At 40.6% G+C, this 18,716-nt stretch overlaps 1 protein-coding gene and 1 long non-coding RNA gene across 5 annotated transcripts in view; one reads left to right on the top strand and one right to left on the bottom strand.

Annotated features, from left to right (window-relative positions):
- The window catches only part of LOC121687926 (CMRF35-like molecule 8), a 31,199-nt gene that overhangs the window by 10,139 nt on the left and 2,344 nt on the right, over window positions 1–18,716 (bottom strand). The window contains exon 1 of one of the 4 annotated variants that reach the window (XM_042067128.1): window positions 1,005–1,361. The exons of the other annotated variants lie outside the window; for them this stretch is intronic. Coding sequence (XP_041923062.1) covers window positions 1,005–1,056 — 52 coding nt within the window. The 5' untranslated portion in view covers window positions 1,057–1,361. Of the gene's footprint in view, window positions 1–1,004; window positions 1,362–18,716 lie in introns of those variants that run through there. 4 annotated transcript variants of the gene reach the window in all.
- LOC121687930 lies at window positions 3,575–13,217 on the top strand. The gene is made up of 3 exons (XR_006024455.1): window positions 3,575–3,585; window positions 10,022–10,025; window positions 13,056–13,217. It is a non-coding gene; the product is annotated as an uncharacterized LOC121687930 (long non-coding RNA).

Below are 18,716 nucleotides of genomic sequence, written 5' to 3'. Positions count from 1 at the left end.
TGATTCTGTCTCACTAAATTGCATTATCCACACTCAATTCTCATTGGTATCTGCTAGACAACAAGTACCAAAACATGATTAGTTCATAGATTTCACATGTAAAATTCATTTTATACAACCCCACCTCCATCTTGCCTGTTCATAATTCTGAGAAATTCTTGAATTGTGTGCATGTGTGCATGTTTATGTTATGTGTGTGTGTGTGTGTGTGTGTGTGTGTGTGTGTGTGTGTGTGTGTGCGCGCTTGTGTGTGTGCCTGCGTATGTGCCTGTGCCTGTGCATGCAAGCGTACATATGTCTACTGTGTGAGTATGTGTCATACGTATGATTACTGTGAATGTATGTGTGTGTGTGTGTGTATCTGTTTGTGCACATGTGTGCACATGAAATGGGTTAACATGACCCCTGGAGGCAAACATACGGAAAAAAATGGTCATCCTAGGCCCTACAGTTCTCAAGATATTCACAGAGAACTGTGTCTGCCCTACCCTCCTTTCGGGGGGTCCAGTTCAGCGTGGGGGAAGTTTTGGTTGAGTTGGTGTGTTATGCTGATGTGTTTTTAGGTCAAAGAGAATGTTCGAAGTTTTTCTTGTTTACTGTGTGCCATTTGTTCTCATTTGTGTGAACACAAAATATTTAAAATTCAGTCAACATAATCAAAAATAATTTTGTGCCACATTATATCTCCTTATGCAGTACATGTAATTCATACATATGGAATTCTTCCCCGCAATTAAATGCAGGAAATGCATAGGAAGATTATTTTCAAAGCCAAATCCTTTCCATGTCACAACAAATGAAGGTAAAGCCCTAAGTATAATCGGGATCAGGATAAACCACTTCTAAGCTATTTATGAACTGAATACTTGACAAAACGTTACAAACAAAAATACTTTAGCGGAGACTGACATATGGATTGAGATAATAGCATGAAGTTTATGTAATTCATTACAATTCAACTATTACATGGATTAGTGAAAGTTGGATTTTGACCATCATCTTACCTGAAAAACCACTAAGAAGAAGGACCATGAAGAAGAGCAAGTGAGGCCTCATAGCTAAGACTATTTCTACAGGAAGAAAACCATGTAAGCCATGCAGTATAAGAGTATTCGAATGTGAGACTGCACACACAATTTAAGGACTGAACTATTACATCACACTTCTCTTCCAAATAGTTCTCCTTCTCTCTTCCTCTTCTCAAGTGACGTGTGGGCACCAATGGCAACTACACACATGAACAGCATGAACTCTATACAAAAATGCATGCATACGTACACTAAATATGCAGTTCAATTAAATTGCGTACTTGCTGTGTCCATGTAAACCATGCTATGCCATCCCGTTGTCAAATGACATGCCCAGTTCCTGTAATGTGCTTACAAAAGCATTTTCTTGGGCCAAATTTGTATCACATTTGGTACATTGCTTCAAAGGGCTGATTTGAATGAGCCTATTTCATGAGGACCCGCCATTCACAAAAGCATATATTGACAGCTGAAATTTGATTGGCTGTTGGTGACCATTTTGAAGAGCGAGTCAATTTGCATTTTAGGAAATGTGAGGAAATGAGGCCAGGCATAAGTGTCCAAATTTCACATTTTTACACTGTTCTTGAGATACTGACATGCAGCTGTAGCGACTCTCTATTTACTGTAGAGCAATATTCTGAATAGTCTTCAATAATGTGACTGAAACCGGCCTTAAATATAGTGTGCTATTGGAATTGTTATATTGTAGTGTCAGTTCAAACCTCATCCAGAGATGGTTGCTTTAACGTCATCAGACATAATGTATTTTAACAGTATATGTAGTACTTAATGTTTTAAAGTTTCATATTTCATTCCTTACTCCACACTGCACTTGTGCTTTCTGTAGGTGTATTGTGCAGTGACTCCAATACAGTGACTGAGCTATGCTGTGTAGGGGAAGAGAGGGGGGTGCAGTGGCTAGAACCAGCAAATGCTTCTTTTAAGAATATCTTTCACTCTCATCCAAATAGCAACACACCTGCAATATGTGACGTTGGTCGACACACATACAGACAGACATTCTTGTAATTAATGGATAAATTCAGCAACCTACATATGAGGTAATTTAAACCTGGCATCTTGAGCAATGAGATTGCTACTGATTATAGCTATAACTAGCTATAACACATGAAAGTAATAGACCCAGAACACATTGAGGACTGGTGTCCCTGACCACCGTTAGAGGCAGTTTGGATCTCCACCCTGCTTAGAGGTTTAATTCCTGCCAGACCCGCTGGACTTCTTTTTAAGTTTTAAAGTCCCCCTTAACAAGATTTGCTCTTGAGGTCTTTTGCAACAGTGCGAACATAACTCTGATAGAAAGTTGTAATCGGTCGGTAATCGTCTACAGAGAGCTGCTCATCATGTTATGAGGTTGTGCCATCAAAATGATTTTGGAAACGTTTTGTTAAGGTAAAGAAAAACGATTACAGGTGCCTCTGTCCTATCGCCCAGGGTTATAGCTACAATGGAAATCTAGATGATCTGTCTAGACAGTTTTTCTCCACTTGAAGCTCCATCTGAACCTGATCTGATTCTTCACAGGAAGTTTGTACCTGCTTCTGTTTGTTCTCAGGTCCTTTAATGGGATTACACAAATAATGTAACGCAATTTGAATACTTTTGGAGTACTTCAAAATAAAAAGCTAAAATGAAATACATTGAATAAAAAAGACAGAATTTACAAATACATTGAATAAAAAAGACAGGGCTTACAGATAGCAAGCGACACTTGCTGCAAGGTTGTGCTGGGTTGAGTGAATGGCCCAAAGATTCGTGTTGTGGTAATGCTACTGTATTTCTGCTACTTTATGGTACACATGTAGCCCCACTTCCCCATTTCAACACAAATTGCGTGTTCAACAATACAGTATCTATCTATCTATCTATCTCCTGATCTGGGTCATGGCACCAATGCCTTGCGCTGATTTGACCTGCTCAGCCCTGGACTCGCCCGGACTCGAACCCACAAACAGCAGCACCTTGAATTCGGGAGTCAAGCGTGCTAACAATCGAGCTAAAAGCCCGGTCTGCTGGCTCCCTTACTAGCACAACTCTTAAGGTGTTAGGAAGGAAGTTCACACAGTATACACACTACATAGATATGTACCGGCTAGCTACAGGTACTCAACTGGAATAGGCCTATGAGCAGACATTGGGGGGAGTCATCATTTTGGCCAATTTGTCCTCACTTTATAGATAACTTGTCCTCCTTTTCAGAGTCTGGTTGATGGTCACCCTAGTTCTGCTACATTATAGCACACATGTAGCCTTATACCTCCTCTTTTAAACACAAATTATGACTATCAACTGGTCTTGTATTTCTGCACAGAACCACTCACATGAAGTGGACAAAATAGCCGTCCATTTTATTCTCTAGCTGGGTCGCAGTTGGGTGTGCTAAAAGGCAATAACCCCTTAAATTATGACTTCTGGCAAGTTTTGTGCAAATAAATGACAGATTGATAATATAACCATCAACACATTTAAGGCATCTTGCTGTGAAAAAAGATGGCAATTACAAAGCATGATTGTCACATATGGCGTGACCCGTGTTATTTGAATGAGGGGCCCCATTTAGATATCAGGGTGAATAATATAACCTATGTCATATGATTGAGGGGCCCTATTAAGACATATCACATAACATAACCTATGTTATTTCACTGAGGGGCTTTATTCCGATATCAGGGCTGGAGAACATAGTATATATATTATATATACTCTTTTTGATCCCGTGAGGGAAACTTAGTGTAAGTTCAAGTCACTACTTCACACAGAGGTTTGGACTTCAGGGATCCCTGAACACTTGGGCCTCTGGGCCTGGGTCCATTAGGCCCATTCAGTAATTCATCCCTGCATATAAGTTTGCCTGTTTAGAACTTCTGAACCGTTTAGGAATTCCTGGTGTGTAATATTCCATATGTAGTCTTATTCGAGTTTTAATAGCCTAAATGTTTGGGATAAAAAAATGATTTAGAAAGTGTTCCATGCCCCATTGAAAAAAGTGTTTTGAGTATTTTCAAAATACAGTATTTTGTAGTTTATTTTGAAACATTTAAAAAGAGGGTATTTGGTATTTTATTTCAAAATAGGCTACGTCCTGATGTATCTTTGCCCATCCCTGTATGTATTGAAACACATAAACAAAATGTAATCAAGCAATCTTCGACAATGTAACTATCTGATTACACATTTTTCTTATGTAATCTGGTCTGATTATAGTTACTTGTTTTTTGTAATCTGATTACGTAATCCAGATTACTTGTAATCAGTTACTACCCAACCCTGGTTGCCAGTCAGGATACTTTCAATGGCGGGAGAAGTTGGTCAGTATTTCACCGTCCACATAGCAAACTTCCACAGCCGCCGAAAAAAGAAGAGCCGCTGTCTTGCTGACCATACCTATATGGTCTGACCAGCTCAGATCCTCGCTGAAGGAATCTGAAGCAGCTGACTCTCTCCACTGCTACTGTATGCTCCCTGTAGATGGGTGTGTGCTCCTCTTCCTACAGTCTCCTGTAGTCCACTATCAGCTCCTTGGTTTTGCTTACATTGAGCAGCAGGTTGTTGCTGGTACCAAGATGTCAGGGTTGCTCTGTAAGCAGACTCATCATCACTCATGATACAGCTGCATTATGGTGGTGTCATCAACTAGATTGTGTGTTTGTGCATGCTGAATGGTGAATGCATGGGGTGTGAATGAATGGCATGCTGCTAACTGTTTCATATTTTGCTATTGCTAATATTGATTTAATTAATTGTTAATTTACATGTTTTTGCCTATTCTTTGCACTGTAAACTCACTACTGTAATTTCAATGCTAGCTTGGAGCCATTACTGTAAACTCAGTAGGCTAGTGGCTTGGGGCAATTATGCTACATCTAAGGGGGACATATTGTATAGGGTTTACATTGTGTTCTTAGTTTTCTCTTTCTTTATTCTTTTGGGGTTTGGGTTTCATTTTGATTTCAGTTTCTGATTTGATTTAATGGTGTCTTATTTGTGTGGGTTTAAAGTGATTGATTGACAGTTTGTGTGTGGGAATTTGTTTTTGGTTTGTTTTCTTCTTTTGGTGGGTGTGAAAAAGAATTTGTGTATTCTGTTGCATTCATGCCTATTTATTGAAAACCTTATACTGGGGTCATATTTGCACGTATAGAAGCTGCTCTTAAAGGGACACCAGGCAAGCCTGATGCTTTTTCTCTACGAAACTCCCCCTTCGCTCGGTCTGAAGCTCTTTTCCTTTTCTTTGCATCTTCCGTCAAGGGTTTTCGCTGCTTTTTCGCCGGCTCTGCCATTATACACACGTTTGCAACAATCGCTAGCGTCTAGTTAGCCTGCCTCTGTGCTGTGGATGCAGGATGTAATTGATCCTGCTTCGGTCGGCGGGTTAGCCTGGGTGTTCCCATGCTGCCTTGCGCCCAATTTGATTCACGCTGCTAAGGCAGCCTGGAGACCATGGAGCAAATTTTCGCCTTAGATAGGGGACCAATCACAGAACAAGGGGGAAAGCAAGACGATGATGAGCTATGCACAGACGCATTTGATAGACATCTGTGGCACCCAATAAACAGATCTGGGCATTTTTTTCAAATACGAGAAAATTAACGTTTGGTTCCCAGACCACGTCTCATTGAGAAGTGGTGGCGCTAGCCAGGCTATCGGCGGGTAGGATACACTGAACTTGCAAGCGGGATATTCTTCCTATACAGGCAGTAGGGGCGGGCGAGAGAGTCTTCATTCGCCCTGTAATGAGTCATTTAACCATATACCGATTTACGAAGATGAGTAATTAACACAAAAACGTTGCCTGATGTCCCTTTAAGGCTGGGTCATTAGCGGTTTTGAAAGAGCTGTAAATGAACGTTTCACCAGTTTTAACAGTTTCTCACATGCACCCTCCTACATCCTTGTGACTTGCTGCAAAACTATTAATGCCTTGCTTTGTTGTCAGCTACAGTATGTTACTGTGTACAGAGAATAATTAAAATTTCAGATAGGAAGTATGAGTCTTTGTTTTCAAAATAGAAATGAACACCGATTTGATGGATATTGTGGGTCAAGGCAAATATATTAATATTATATTAATATTAACAGCATTTGCATACACAAAATAAACATTACAGCATGAACATACAACTATGTATCTCAGAAAACAGAAATTGTGGACTTCTGTGCTTTACACCTGTTCAGCAAAAAGACAGAATGATCTTATTTCAGTTCTGCTTTACATGTGGTCAAAGCAACTCAAGGGGATTGAGGGTATAGGGATGAGGTCAGGACTTGCTTTGTGCACATTGCAGTCATGTTGGAACAGGAAAGGGCCACCCCCAAACTGTTCCCACAAAGTTGGGAGCATGGAATTGTCCAAGATCTCTTGGCATGCTGAAGCATTCAGAATTTCACTGGAACTAAGGTTCTGCCAGAAAAACTCAGTAGACAGAATAGAATCAGTTAACCATTTAATATGAATGGAACAGCTTGGATACAAGCATGATAAAGAGTTCTGAATAGGTAACAATCCGTCTCGGATCCGTCCAGCGATGAGCGGATCTCGTCTCCTGCCGATGGTAGAAGGCAGGGGCGGGGAGCCTACCCCACCCCCCACGCCGTAACGGTAACATTACCTAGGTCCTTATTGATATTATAAGATTAACGTACCTGCAGTAAAAACCAAGCATGTCCGATAAACATCATCAGATTTATTTCGGCTTCAAGAAGAAATGGAAATTACATTTCATGTGAACATCATCCCATCCTTATTAGACGTTCTTTGCGGTAAACTACACTCATTGTATGAAGCGTCCATTGTTTTTCCAACCCACTTTTAACTTCCAACAAAATTACGTAAATCACTGCAACGACGCGCCATCTAGTGGACAAACGACTACTTATCGCCAATACTGGAAATGCAGCCATGATGATGATGATGATGAATATTTATTTTGGCTTTCTTTTAATCCTACTGAATTTGTAATTATGTATCGGCCGTTCTAATACCGATAGTATGTGGGTGCCTGTGTGTGTGTGCATGTGTATATGTGTGCACCGCCATCTACATGTCAATGAGTGTACACTCACTAAATGTACACATAACCTAATTTTTTTAGACCCCCCCATGGATGAAATTCTACGAAACTTGGCATACCCCCAGAGAATGCCAGGTCAATCATACACATAAAATTGTTGGTGCAGTTCTGAACATCTTAACTGAAGATAGGGGCGATTAAAGCAGAATAATATTGCATTTTCATTTTTTACCGGGGGGGTGCAAATCACAAATGAGTGATTATGGGCCAGCTTGATGTGGGCCCTTGAGACCAACATACCATAAAATATTCTTCATCCTCAGTGCCACGGTTCAGGTAGTTATTTAGGAAAAACTGCTTTTTTTGCGGTTCAGGGGGCCCAGCACGGGGGGGGGGGGGGGTGGAGTGGCCCCCGGGGACGAAACAAAATTTTTCCATAAAAGTCTAGTGGGGCTACATACCCACCAAATTTCATGTGCCCCGGTGGTTCAGTGTCCGGGTATCGTTGACCAAAATTTCAGGAAGTAGATGACGGAAAAAAAAAAAAAAAAAATTGACAATCCCTATATGACCGCTTCGCTAGCTTCGCTAGCGGCGGTCATAATGATGGCACAGGATCCTATAGCCTGCATGGAACATCAAAGGCACGTGCAAAGTAGTCTAGCCTACTATTTTTGTGTTTGTTTTAAAAGTAACAGCTATCAAACAACGGCACACAGTGCATCAAAATCATTATCACGTGACACTACATATGAAATTAAAGTTACAGCTTGCCCTTTTGCTGAATATTTGAAAAGATGGATTTAGCTAGCTATCTACAGACAGTTAGCTATCGTGTCTTCCAAGCTAGCTGCTGCTTGCACGGTAATTAAAACCATTTGAAAAGATGACTTTGGTAGCTGGCGTCTTCAAAGTTACCTGCAGCCTGCACTTTGATAATTTGGAGTTAGTAAAGGTAAATGTAGCTATCTGGTGTCTTCAAACTTCACCGTGGCAGCTGTATTCAGCACTTAACATTTTAGCACTGCTAGTTCTAACACTGCACGTGTTTGAGGATCATATTTGGTCGTCCTAGTTAAGCCTAACATTGTCACTATTTATGAAGGTTTGTGGGCCATTTGACATTCTTAGCTTAACCTAAACATAATAGGTAGGCCAACATTTATTTATTTTTGAAGTTTGAAAACAAATATTCTGTCAATCCCTGCAAACCACGTTGTAGATTTTGTTCATTTTGTGGTTTGTCTTGAGGTACATTTTCTAACATTGTGCCTTTCTTTTATACAGATAAATGACGAATTCAGACAGATCTCTACATCCATTCATTGCACAACTGGACCGGTTGCCATTGCTTTAAACATAAACAATGCTTTCACAAAATTTAAACTGCTGTGTGCTTTTATTCAGACAGAAGTGAAGTAAGTTACTATAACTTAAAAAGATCCATGCAAATTGTTAACCCTAATTTTTTTAAGTCATTTCAACTCAAGTTGTTTTTGAGTAAATATTGTGAGACTTTTATAGTGAGAAGAACTCAATTAGTTTAGCACAATCAACCTGATTTGTCCTCTAAAAGCTTAATTAAGTTGAACCAACTTAATTATATTAATTTGATCATAACTCCCTTCTTCCTTTCTTGTCAAAGGTTTTGGAGAAAGTGGTCTTCAAGCAAGTTTGTGACTTTCTTCATCAGAATAATCTACTAGACCCTATGCAGTCTGGTTTCAAGAGTGGTCATTCTACTGAAACTGCTCTTCTGTCTGTGACTGAAGCATTGAGAGTAGCTAAGTCCTCTGCTCAGTCATCAGTATTAATTCTACTAGATTTATCTGCAGCCTTTGATACTGTTAACCATGACATTCTCCTATCTATACTATCTGAACTGGGAATTTCTGGAAAAGCTCTTGACTGGTTTGAATCTTACCTTAAAGGGCGTTCTTTCAACGTGTCTTGGCAGGGACAGGTATCTAAGTCTCATGACCTCACCACAGGTGTGCCTCAGGGATCAGTATTAGGACCCTAATATGTAGCCTAATAATTGCTGATTGAGAATTGATTGACTGATTTCTTGAATTTCCCCTTGAGGATCAATAAAGTATCTATCTATCTATCTATCTATCTATCTATCTGATTTGATTATATGACAATTGAGAATTATGTGATTGAGATTCGGGGACATATGGATATTCAAGAGTGAATTGCAAAATCTAATGATTTAACAATGCAAGTTCACTATGCTGCTGCTCCTACTGTGGTGGGATGGGAACACATGAAGAGTACAGGGTTAGCGTATAGCTTAGACAAGGAGGTAAGTTGACACCACATGACCTGGATGAAGTAAGATTAAATATGAACCAAAGCAATGTCCCTCGATGAACGTTTTGGCTATAGGCCTACGTGAACCAGCCCCGCATCCATGCATGAAGTAGATAATTACAGTGAGTTAGGGGACAGTAGCCTAGGGCCCTAAGAGTGCACTGAATCTATAAGCTAGCACTGATCGAATGAGTGAATGACCAGATTGCGGTGCTTTCCCGAAAAAGTAGGCAAAGCTAAGATTGGCGGAGTAAAAGGCTACACTACAAGTCTTCCTAGTAGAACTTTCGCTTAAGCTGCATGGCCAAGCCCAGCTCCTGAAAAACAACCCGACACCATAAGTTTTATTTCAGTGTCAAGTTTTATTTCAGTAAGTTTTATTTCAGTGTAAGTTTATTTTCCTTTTTCAAATTTATGTTAAGTTCTAATTGAATTAGTATATATTATTCGATTGTTATATTATTATATCTTATTTGCATTTTCATTTATGTTTATATTGTACAGCACTTTGTAACTTTGTTTTGAAAAGTGCTATATAAATAAAGATTATTATTATTATTATTATTATTATTATTATTATTATTATAATCCCCCCTCCACCCCCTTTACTTGGCACAATGCAGTCAGACAAGTACGACAGAGTTTGGTGTGGATGAATTTGACTGGCCTGCACAGAATCCTGACCTTAACTACTCCTAAAGCAGAAGTGAAACATTTTTTGCTGTTTTCTGAACAGACGCAAAAAAAAAAAAAAAACAGAAGTCAAAACTGTTACCTGAGATAAATACATGTACATGCTGTTATGGATATTTTTGGTCTTGACTAAATTGACAAATGAAGAGTTTGGTTCCAAAATGCTACATCCATTTTTAAAAACATTAATAAAATGATGTTATTTAATTGTGTATTACAGGCTAGGCTATAGGTGTTCCGGGTGTATTTCAGGCTCAGTAAACATAAATCAAATAGCAATAACCCAATTACAATTACCTGGAAAAGAAAATGTAACTAAGTGAAAAGGAGGATATAGCATTTTGGAACCAAACTCTTCAAATAGTTGCCATTTGCACATAGAAGATACAGACCCATGATATACTTTCTACTTTTCACACCTTTTTAAAATCAGCTCATGACTCAGTCTTATGGTCCCATCTTGGCGATCTAAAACGTCTGATCAGAGGTGCAAAGTTGAAAGACATTAAAGGTGTGATCAGTCCACATTCACTAAGTTAAAGGACAATTCCGGCGCAAAATGAACCTAGGGGTTAATAACACATGTGTAGGCCTACCGAGTTCGACTGTACGCTAGCCTTCGGGGCAGACGTACAGTAAAAAGAAATCGCTATTTCTATACCACTAACAAGGCTCAAAATAGCACCACACTTACACGGTAGCATAACGAGGGTCTCTACATGTAAACCGAAGCATTGAGAACTTTGTAAGTGTAGGCCTACAGGCAGTTTATTAAAAAGAAACACATTACCGTTCACGTCTGGTTCACATACAGGCAGGCGCTGGGATGTGAAGTGAATCTCACGTGAAACGTTGTTGCCAAAAGAAAGCACTGAGCGCATAAGAGAAGCACTGAACGCAACAGGAGACATAACATATGGGAGGTTATTTGAACGAATTTGAAGACATCGAGGATGAACCCTTTCGGTTTGATGGACGTCCTCCTTATCTTTTCAAGCCGGAATATACCGACGAAGAGCTGCTGGAGCTCCATGAAAGGGCTATGAGAGAGAGATCTTGTAGCCAATGCCGCAACACAGCCTCGCACTTCTGGAAACTGGTGGTGTACCTGCAGACATTGTGAAGCTAGGCCACCGAAGAGGAGTGTCTGTGTTGCATGGAGTGGGACCTGTTGCGTCGCGACACCCAAGAGACGCAGTGTTTTGTAGTCTAGATTTCCTCATCCACAACATCCGCAGTATCGATAAGATTGGAGCGTGACCTACAGACAATTTACGACAATGAATGTCATTACAACAATGAATGTCATCGTGAACAAATCTGTTACTGAAGAAATCTGCAGTGCTTATACAGTTTGCCCAGCGTCAACAGCAAAGGAGGGTGTGGAGGATCAACCCATGGACAATTCCAGTTTGGATCTAGTATGTAGTGGGGACAAGTGTAGTTTTTTTCTGTATTTTACCGGGGAAATGTGGGCTCAAAAACATAGTTCGTTTAAAAGACTGAGGTGGTGTTTAGACAACAAAGAAAATTATGCAAATGGTGATATTTTTCAGCATTTGACGGAGGTTTTACCCCCCCCCCCCCTTCTTACCACCCCAAAAACTCCGGCCAGAGTGGAGATTTTGGAAAACTTCGTTTGCACGTTTGCATGTTGGAGCCAACGTCACATTAGACCTATGCGCCAGCGCCAAAAGTGCAACCTGTGTTTAGCCTACATTTTCATTTGGCTATGGTGATCATGTATGCATTCAGAGTAGCAGTTGCATTTATGTTAGCGCAAACTCTTTTCGTCTGACTGCCACCTACAGGTTTGGCATGCCTTTGACGGCATACAGTATATACACAGGTTAGTGTAAAAGAAAACATTTCTGAAAACTGACAGGTGTAGGCCCTACACAATGTTATTTTTGAAAACGGAGAGGGTGAAATGTCCATTTATTAAAATAGCCGGCCACGTGTAAACGTAGCCTGAAAGGAACCAAGTGTGGAAAAACCCCTGAGATAGTGATTTTTGGATCGTGCGCCAGACCACACCTTATGGCGTTAATAGCCACAGCCCTGGGCGCAAGGTTTAATAAAAGTGGAGCGCATGGCAAAAAAATTCACCACTGACTGGGATATATGAATAAGCCTAACATTGTGCTTTGTGCCATCTGGTGCACAATAGGGCCCTTAAAGTAAAGATTATACATAGGCGGAGCAAGATACTTTGTCGTACTTCATGTCTATGGGCGCGAAATGGGGTCAGTTGATATTTTTCTGGGTCTGGGTGGCATATTAGAGGCCATCTGGGAGGCCTGTGCTTGTGTCAGGACGTTATGCTGGCAGCGGCTACGGCCTAAAGGAGAGTTTGTGGCGATGAGTGCGCTAACGTGTTCAGTCCCAGTGGTTGGTTGTTGTTATGAATTGAGAACCACAGCTCGTTCTTTCTCTTGATGCGAACAGGTTCACCTGTGCCACACCGAAGCATCTCCATCTACTGTACACCTCCACCTGCACGTTCAGGTGTCATGTTGACTGGCATGGGCGTCCCCTGGACAGCAGGTTCGTACTGAAGTTCTGTGAACTAAACAAATGACAACAGATGTGTGGCTGCCTGCAGCTGTGGAGAGCATAGGCCACCCTCACAGTTGTTATTCTGGCTGTGTTGTCCATCTTGATTAAAATGTGACAACCGGTCAGCCGGGTGAAAATGTTTCAGGCAGGAAATCTGGCATATCTTAGCCTAGAAATCTAGACACACCCTAGCGGGGGCAAATGTAATGTAGTGTAAATGTAATTTGCTGCCTGGGCTAGTCTAGCAACTCTCCGTTGGCTTGTGAGCTGGAAAAATTAAACTTCGATAGAGCCAATCACATCATGTACTGTATAGAGACGTTAGGCGGGCTTAACATAATGATGGCAGAGTTGCACCGGTTTGGCTTGAATTCCCTGCTACTTGAAAACAAAGAAGATGGATGTTGCTGTTTGCGAACACGAGTCAAGCTTTTATTAAGTTGGCACAAGTTTGAACTAGCCATCTAGTTCCGCTGGTGGGAAAACGAATGGGACTCATGAGCTGTAGCGATGACCTATTGCGTGCAGAGGGAATTTGAAAGACAACCGATTATCCCGCCCCTCGGACTGAGCACTGCCAACAGTGAGTGCCAGAAGCACCTTCACATCAACCTCCTAGCTATGCCTAGCCTGACAAGCCAGACCCGAGTATAACATTAAGTCTATCTGTTTATTTGCATCTCTCCAGCGTGTGTTGCTGGCCTAGCTAACTTATAGCCAATGCGGTATCTACGTGTATGTATATCTATGTGCCATACTCTATAGATCTGGTCAAACTATTTATTAATTTCTGATTGGACGAGAGGCATTCAATGTGTCATCAAGAGTGACAATGCGACAGAACATTCCCACTCAAACTTTTTTACCACTAGTAGCATTAATTACTATAAATAAACTCTGCATATTGCATTGAATTATCCAGAACGGACATTCCATTCATTCAAAGCGACAGATCAGCAATTTCATTGGTGAAAGGTATTTTTTGGTTACAAAACCTGAGTTTTAATAGAACTTATTTCTTGCTAACTTTTACAAAATAGAAGGGAACAAACTCTGAACTTATTTGTTAATACAGAAATACTACCATCTGTTAGTTAGTTCCACAATCTTGGATTATTTTTTCAAGTTTGCCTCTTAATTAATTATTCTTGAGTGGTGTTTTTTATTGCTTGGCAGCACTTGGCCTTTGGCTTCGTACCCACGGCCGAATTACAGCCGTGGAGATGTCCTTTACCAACCCCACTCCCATTTGTGTCATATACTGTATGTCTTACAGCCCCATCAGAAATAGTCACTGGGCTACCTGAGCAGAAGGAAGCCTATTCTGTTCCAACTCTCTGCACGCTGCCACACTGTTGAGCCCAGTACCTTTAGAGGAAGCTGTTGATGAAGCAAATGAGAGGAAGAGGCAGAGTTGGCACTGTCCATTAGGCTGCTGACAGACTAGGAATTCATCATGACCAAGCCCAGACTCCAACTATCTGATGTTTTGTTATATTTAGTTGCAAGTGCACTATTCATGTCACCTTTACATAACATAATTTGTGTTCTGTAGCCCAAATTCCAATGTTCAAAAACAACATTGTTGCCTGGTAGGCTAATGATGCTGGATTTCCCCTTTTCTGGCCTGGGACATTTATTGGCCTATGAGTTTTACACTTTTAGACTTCAGCTGCTAAACTATACATGCCAGAGGCCACACAGTTCTGCTTTTTTTTTTTTTTTTTTGCTTTTTGTCAGCAATGTTGCCGTGTACAGTGAACATCAGATGGGATGTGTATCATGAGTCAATGTTCTCAAAATACAAGTGTAAAGCCAAGTGTCAAGTGTTTATTTTTGTAAGTGTGTTTTTAAGTACAAGCGTACAGGGGCATACTTGTGAGGATCAACCAGTCAGTAAAAACAAACACTCATTATTAAAAAAAATTAAAAAACACCACATACCGGTACTAATAAATAAGAATAAGTACAATAAATACAGTGCAAACTTGTGCTCGATTGCACAGAAAGATGAGGTAGGTGGGTGTATGGGCGTGTGTGTGTGCGCGTGTGTGGTCTCAATGTTTCAGAGTCTGAGGTGGGGCAGGATATTTCAAACCAGATAGAATGTCCTTAGCCAGCAGTCTGATGGCTGCTGGCTAGAAGCTGTTTTGAAAGCTCTTTCTATTCGCTTTTATGCTCTCCAGTCTATGTGTCTCAGCACACGACCAGAGCTTCTCCACCTAAACAGAGAGTGACTGGGGTGATGTGGATCCTGGAGAATGGATTTGGAGGGGAGCTGTGTCCCTATGATCCTCATTGCTGTTTTAATTATCCTCTGGAGGGCCCTCTTCTCCTTTACCATGTGGTGTTACCATACCAAACAGTAATGCCCCTTGTAAGGACACTCTCCAGTGTTTCCCATACATTGACTAATCTGTGGTGGGGCGCCACACAATAAAAATCGGCCGCCACACATAAATATTCTATGTTTAATTTAATTTAATTGAAATTAAATATAAGATCAAATCCTTGCATTGCCATTGAGCTGCGCTTTTTACGCACGCAGCCTTTCCTTGCCCCGCCCCGCTCTCTCTCGTAGCCCGCTGCCCCTCCACTGCATGTGCATTTAACAAAATATTCATGATTGTTGTTGCTACATAGAAGCATTGCATAGAAGACGTCTGGCTAAATTGCTATTAAATCCGCTTAGCATCGTGACCATGCTGCGCAAATTTGTTCAAAACTGCTGCATTGAAGTTAACTCTGCTAAGATCGTATCACAACATAGATGGTCTCTTCAATGTAGCCTATTAAGTTAAGTTATGCAATCAAGCAGTATCTCAAAGGTAACGTTAGAATACTGTTCGGATGTCAAATTTAGCATGCTTAGTCTACTTACAGCTGCTTGTCAATTTTGTTGAAGGGCTCATTTTATTGACTCTGACACTGAATGTTTGCAAAATCCCGATGTAAATGGAAAAGTGTTTTCTAAAATTCAAAAGTGCTTGTCCCAAAGAGAAGTACGAACCTTTATTTTAACTAGAAAACGTTATGAATTGCATCCACACATCAGCAGCCTTTAAACTGTGTTACAATTGCAATTTGCAAGGGTTCCCTCACGAACGTCTTAAAGTGACACCCCCCCCCCCCCCGTTGTCCATGTCAGCTACCGCCACAAATTTAATCCAATTCTGTGGGAAACGCTGCACTCTCTACCAGCCCTCTGTAGGCCTGGGTGAGCGGCTAAAGTGAAAACCAATTTGAATAGCATTGTGTCTAAGACAAAATATTCATCCAGCAGCATTTGCATAAACATAAACATACAAGTAATGAAATGAGCATCACTTGTTTCAATGCACAGCGTTTGTCACTTGCACAACCATTTAAGTTTGAAAAATATATATGCGTGCTCCGGTCCGTCCATGGGTTCAGTCATCACGTGGCCCAGGGCCTGCTGCTAATAAACATACATATAAGTATGTAGCCTACAGTATCTCAGAAAATAAAGACAGTGGACAAAAAGGGCCTTCTGTGTTTAACATCTGTTCGGCCAAAATGACAAAGTGGTCTTGTTTCAGTTCTGCTTTAAGTGTGGTTACTAAAAGCAACACAGTGTAGTACTTTTGCCTTATAATCAGGGGCGTCGGACTGGGGATAAAACCAGTACTGATTACTAGGGCCCCAAGGGGAGGGGGACCCTTGAAAAGTCTTGAATATATTTTATTATATTTATTATGGGAGCCCATCAGGACTGCCTATACTGTATGTATAGGGCCCAGGACCTTGTGCTATGCCCCTGCTTACAATAGTGGCTTCAAACTCATTTTTGTATTTTGCATTTCAGAGAAAGGAGTCTTTCACATTGCCGATGTACACATTGTCACTGCGATGTAAAGTTGCTATCATGGGTAAGAGCATGATCCTTATCGTTGGGCTATTTATCGGAACTATCATTTAGACTAATTCGGTACACCCGATAATGCTTAATGTAACCAAGTTGAAAACAGACAAAAGGGGAATCCCTACATTGTGTTTCTTTATATCCTGCTATGGCAACACCTTGGTTAAATTCTGGGATCTAAATACCATACAAACTTGATTAATTGCCTGGGCTTTTATTTGCTTCAATAGTCAACTCTAGCAAAAACTCAACCTGTTTGCTAGAGAACTCTGTGAGACATGTTAATTGATTATAACTAACCCTAATCCTAATTATTACTTTTATACCATAGTCCCTCCCATGAACCCAGTCCCTCCTTATCTAAAATCAAGGACCTTGGTCTGAATGACTATATCTCTGTGACTGGGTGCTGGCAGACCTCATGTAGTCAGAATGTCCACCCCTTCACCTCTAACTCCATCCTGAAGACAGGAGCCGCGTATCCTGAGCCCCCTACTCTACTCTCTTTACATATGACTGTGTGTCTACCAGTGTGTTGGTCAAGTCACTAAACCTAGAGTCCGAGTCCAGTCTCAAGACCCTAGTCAGGGGCGGTTTCTCATATGGGCAGTGTGGGCAGCTGCCCAAGGAGGCATCTTCCCGGTGGCGGCACGAATTCTCCCAAAAAAAGACTATTTTGTTTAGTGTTCATTTGCGCTAATCAGTTTTCTATCGTTCATTTGCACGTCAAGTCAATCATATGTCACCATGTGGGGAGTAGGCGCCCTGTATAGTTTGCAGGTGCCTGTACTTGCTGCTGAGAAGGTCTCACACACAAAAGCTGAGAAGGGAAAGGAGGAGGGGCGGCCAGGGGATTCATCTCCGGCGCTGAGGGGGGTGGTTGCCCAGGGCGCCATACAAGCTACCGCCACTGTCCCTAGTGTTCAAGTCCGAGTCAAGTCCAAGTCATTTTTCAAAAATTCGAGTCAAGTCTGACTTGAGTCCCTATTCCGAGTCGAGTCCTTTAAACAAAGAAAACAACACCAGCCAGTAATAGGTAAGAGTCATCTCAAAACAGCCTCACAGCAAGCTTCAAGCTCTATGTCATTGCATAAAACTCTGAACCCATTCTATATTTCACCCAGGAGCCCACTTCAGTAGAGAAGAATTGAATTCATATCCCTATTTGGTCCCGGGATATACGCCTTATTAATTTTTAGCACCAACATTTTGTAACAATACAAGTGGAGAATCTAACCAATCTAAGAATGTATATAGAATGTCTATATTGAAGTTTAAACATTTAGGAACATAGGCTAATAGTGCCTTCCTTTCATCAATGGAAAATGTTTGTCATCAGTGGAAAGTGAGTCTATACTTAAAGTTCTGCGTCTAATTGGAACAAGGCTTTTAATCATTTTTTTAGTCATATAGGCGAATGGGTTGTGTACATTTATACCTTTACAGAATACTGTTGGACGCTGTTTATGCTGTTTTTTAATCTACTGCAATTATTTTCTCTTCACAACATTGTGTATGGAGGCTACACTTCTGTAATGAAAATAAATATATTCTATTCTATTTTATTGTGGTTTGAAAATGGTGATTGGCATTTATGTCCACATAAATGCACAACCATAAATAATGTCACTCCATAGTCAAATGTGTGACTCTAAAACAAATATGTGACTCGCTATAACAAGTTGAGTTGCTAAATATAAAGGAACACTTTATTGTCCATCTGTCCATTTACATTTTCAACATATCATAGTTTTGAAAGTGGATCTATCTTAAGTTTTGTATGCAAACTGAATATTCTTGTGTCTGATTTATTTAGTTTTATGCAAAAGCATGTGCTATCATGCATCATTCATGAACAAAAAATATGTCAGTGTGGTGTAATAATTTATTAGAAGTTGATGAAGTTAAAGCTAAAAAGCTCAAGTTAAAGTTTATAAGAAACACTGAAATATCTGATATATCAATACAGCAATAAAGGGTTAAATGGGTAACACTTTACTTGACGAGTTAGTTCATAACACATTCATAGCAGCTGTCATAAACTGCACATAAAGCATTAATGACTGTTTCATGAGACATGACTCAACATTCATACCAAAACTTTCGTGAATGTGAAAGACAGAACAACGACAACTTGTCAAAATAAAAGTCCAACAATCGCAAAGCAGCATTGCCGCTTTTGTTCCAGATCTCTTACCTGAT

This window comes from Alosa sapidissima, chromosome 17 (genome assembly GCF_018492685.1).
Source record: "Alosa sapidissima isolate fAloSap1 chromosome 17, fAloSap1.pri, whole genome shotgun sequence".
In the NCBI taxonomy this organism is placed as follows: Eukaryota; Metazoa; Chordata; class Actinopteri; order Clupeiformes; family Clupeidae; genus Alosa; species Alosa sapidissima.
This window is presented reverse-complemented; position numbering and strand designations above follow the sequence as displayed.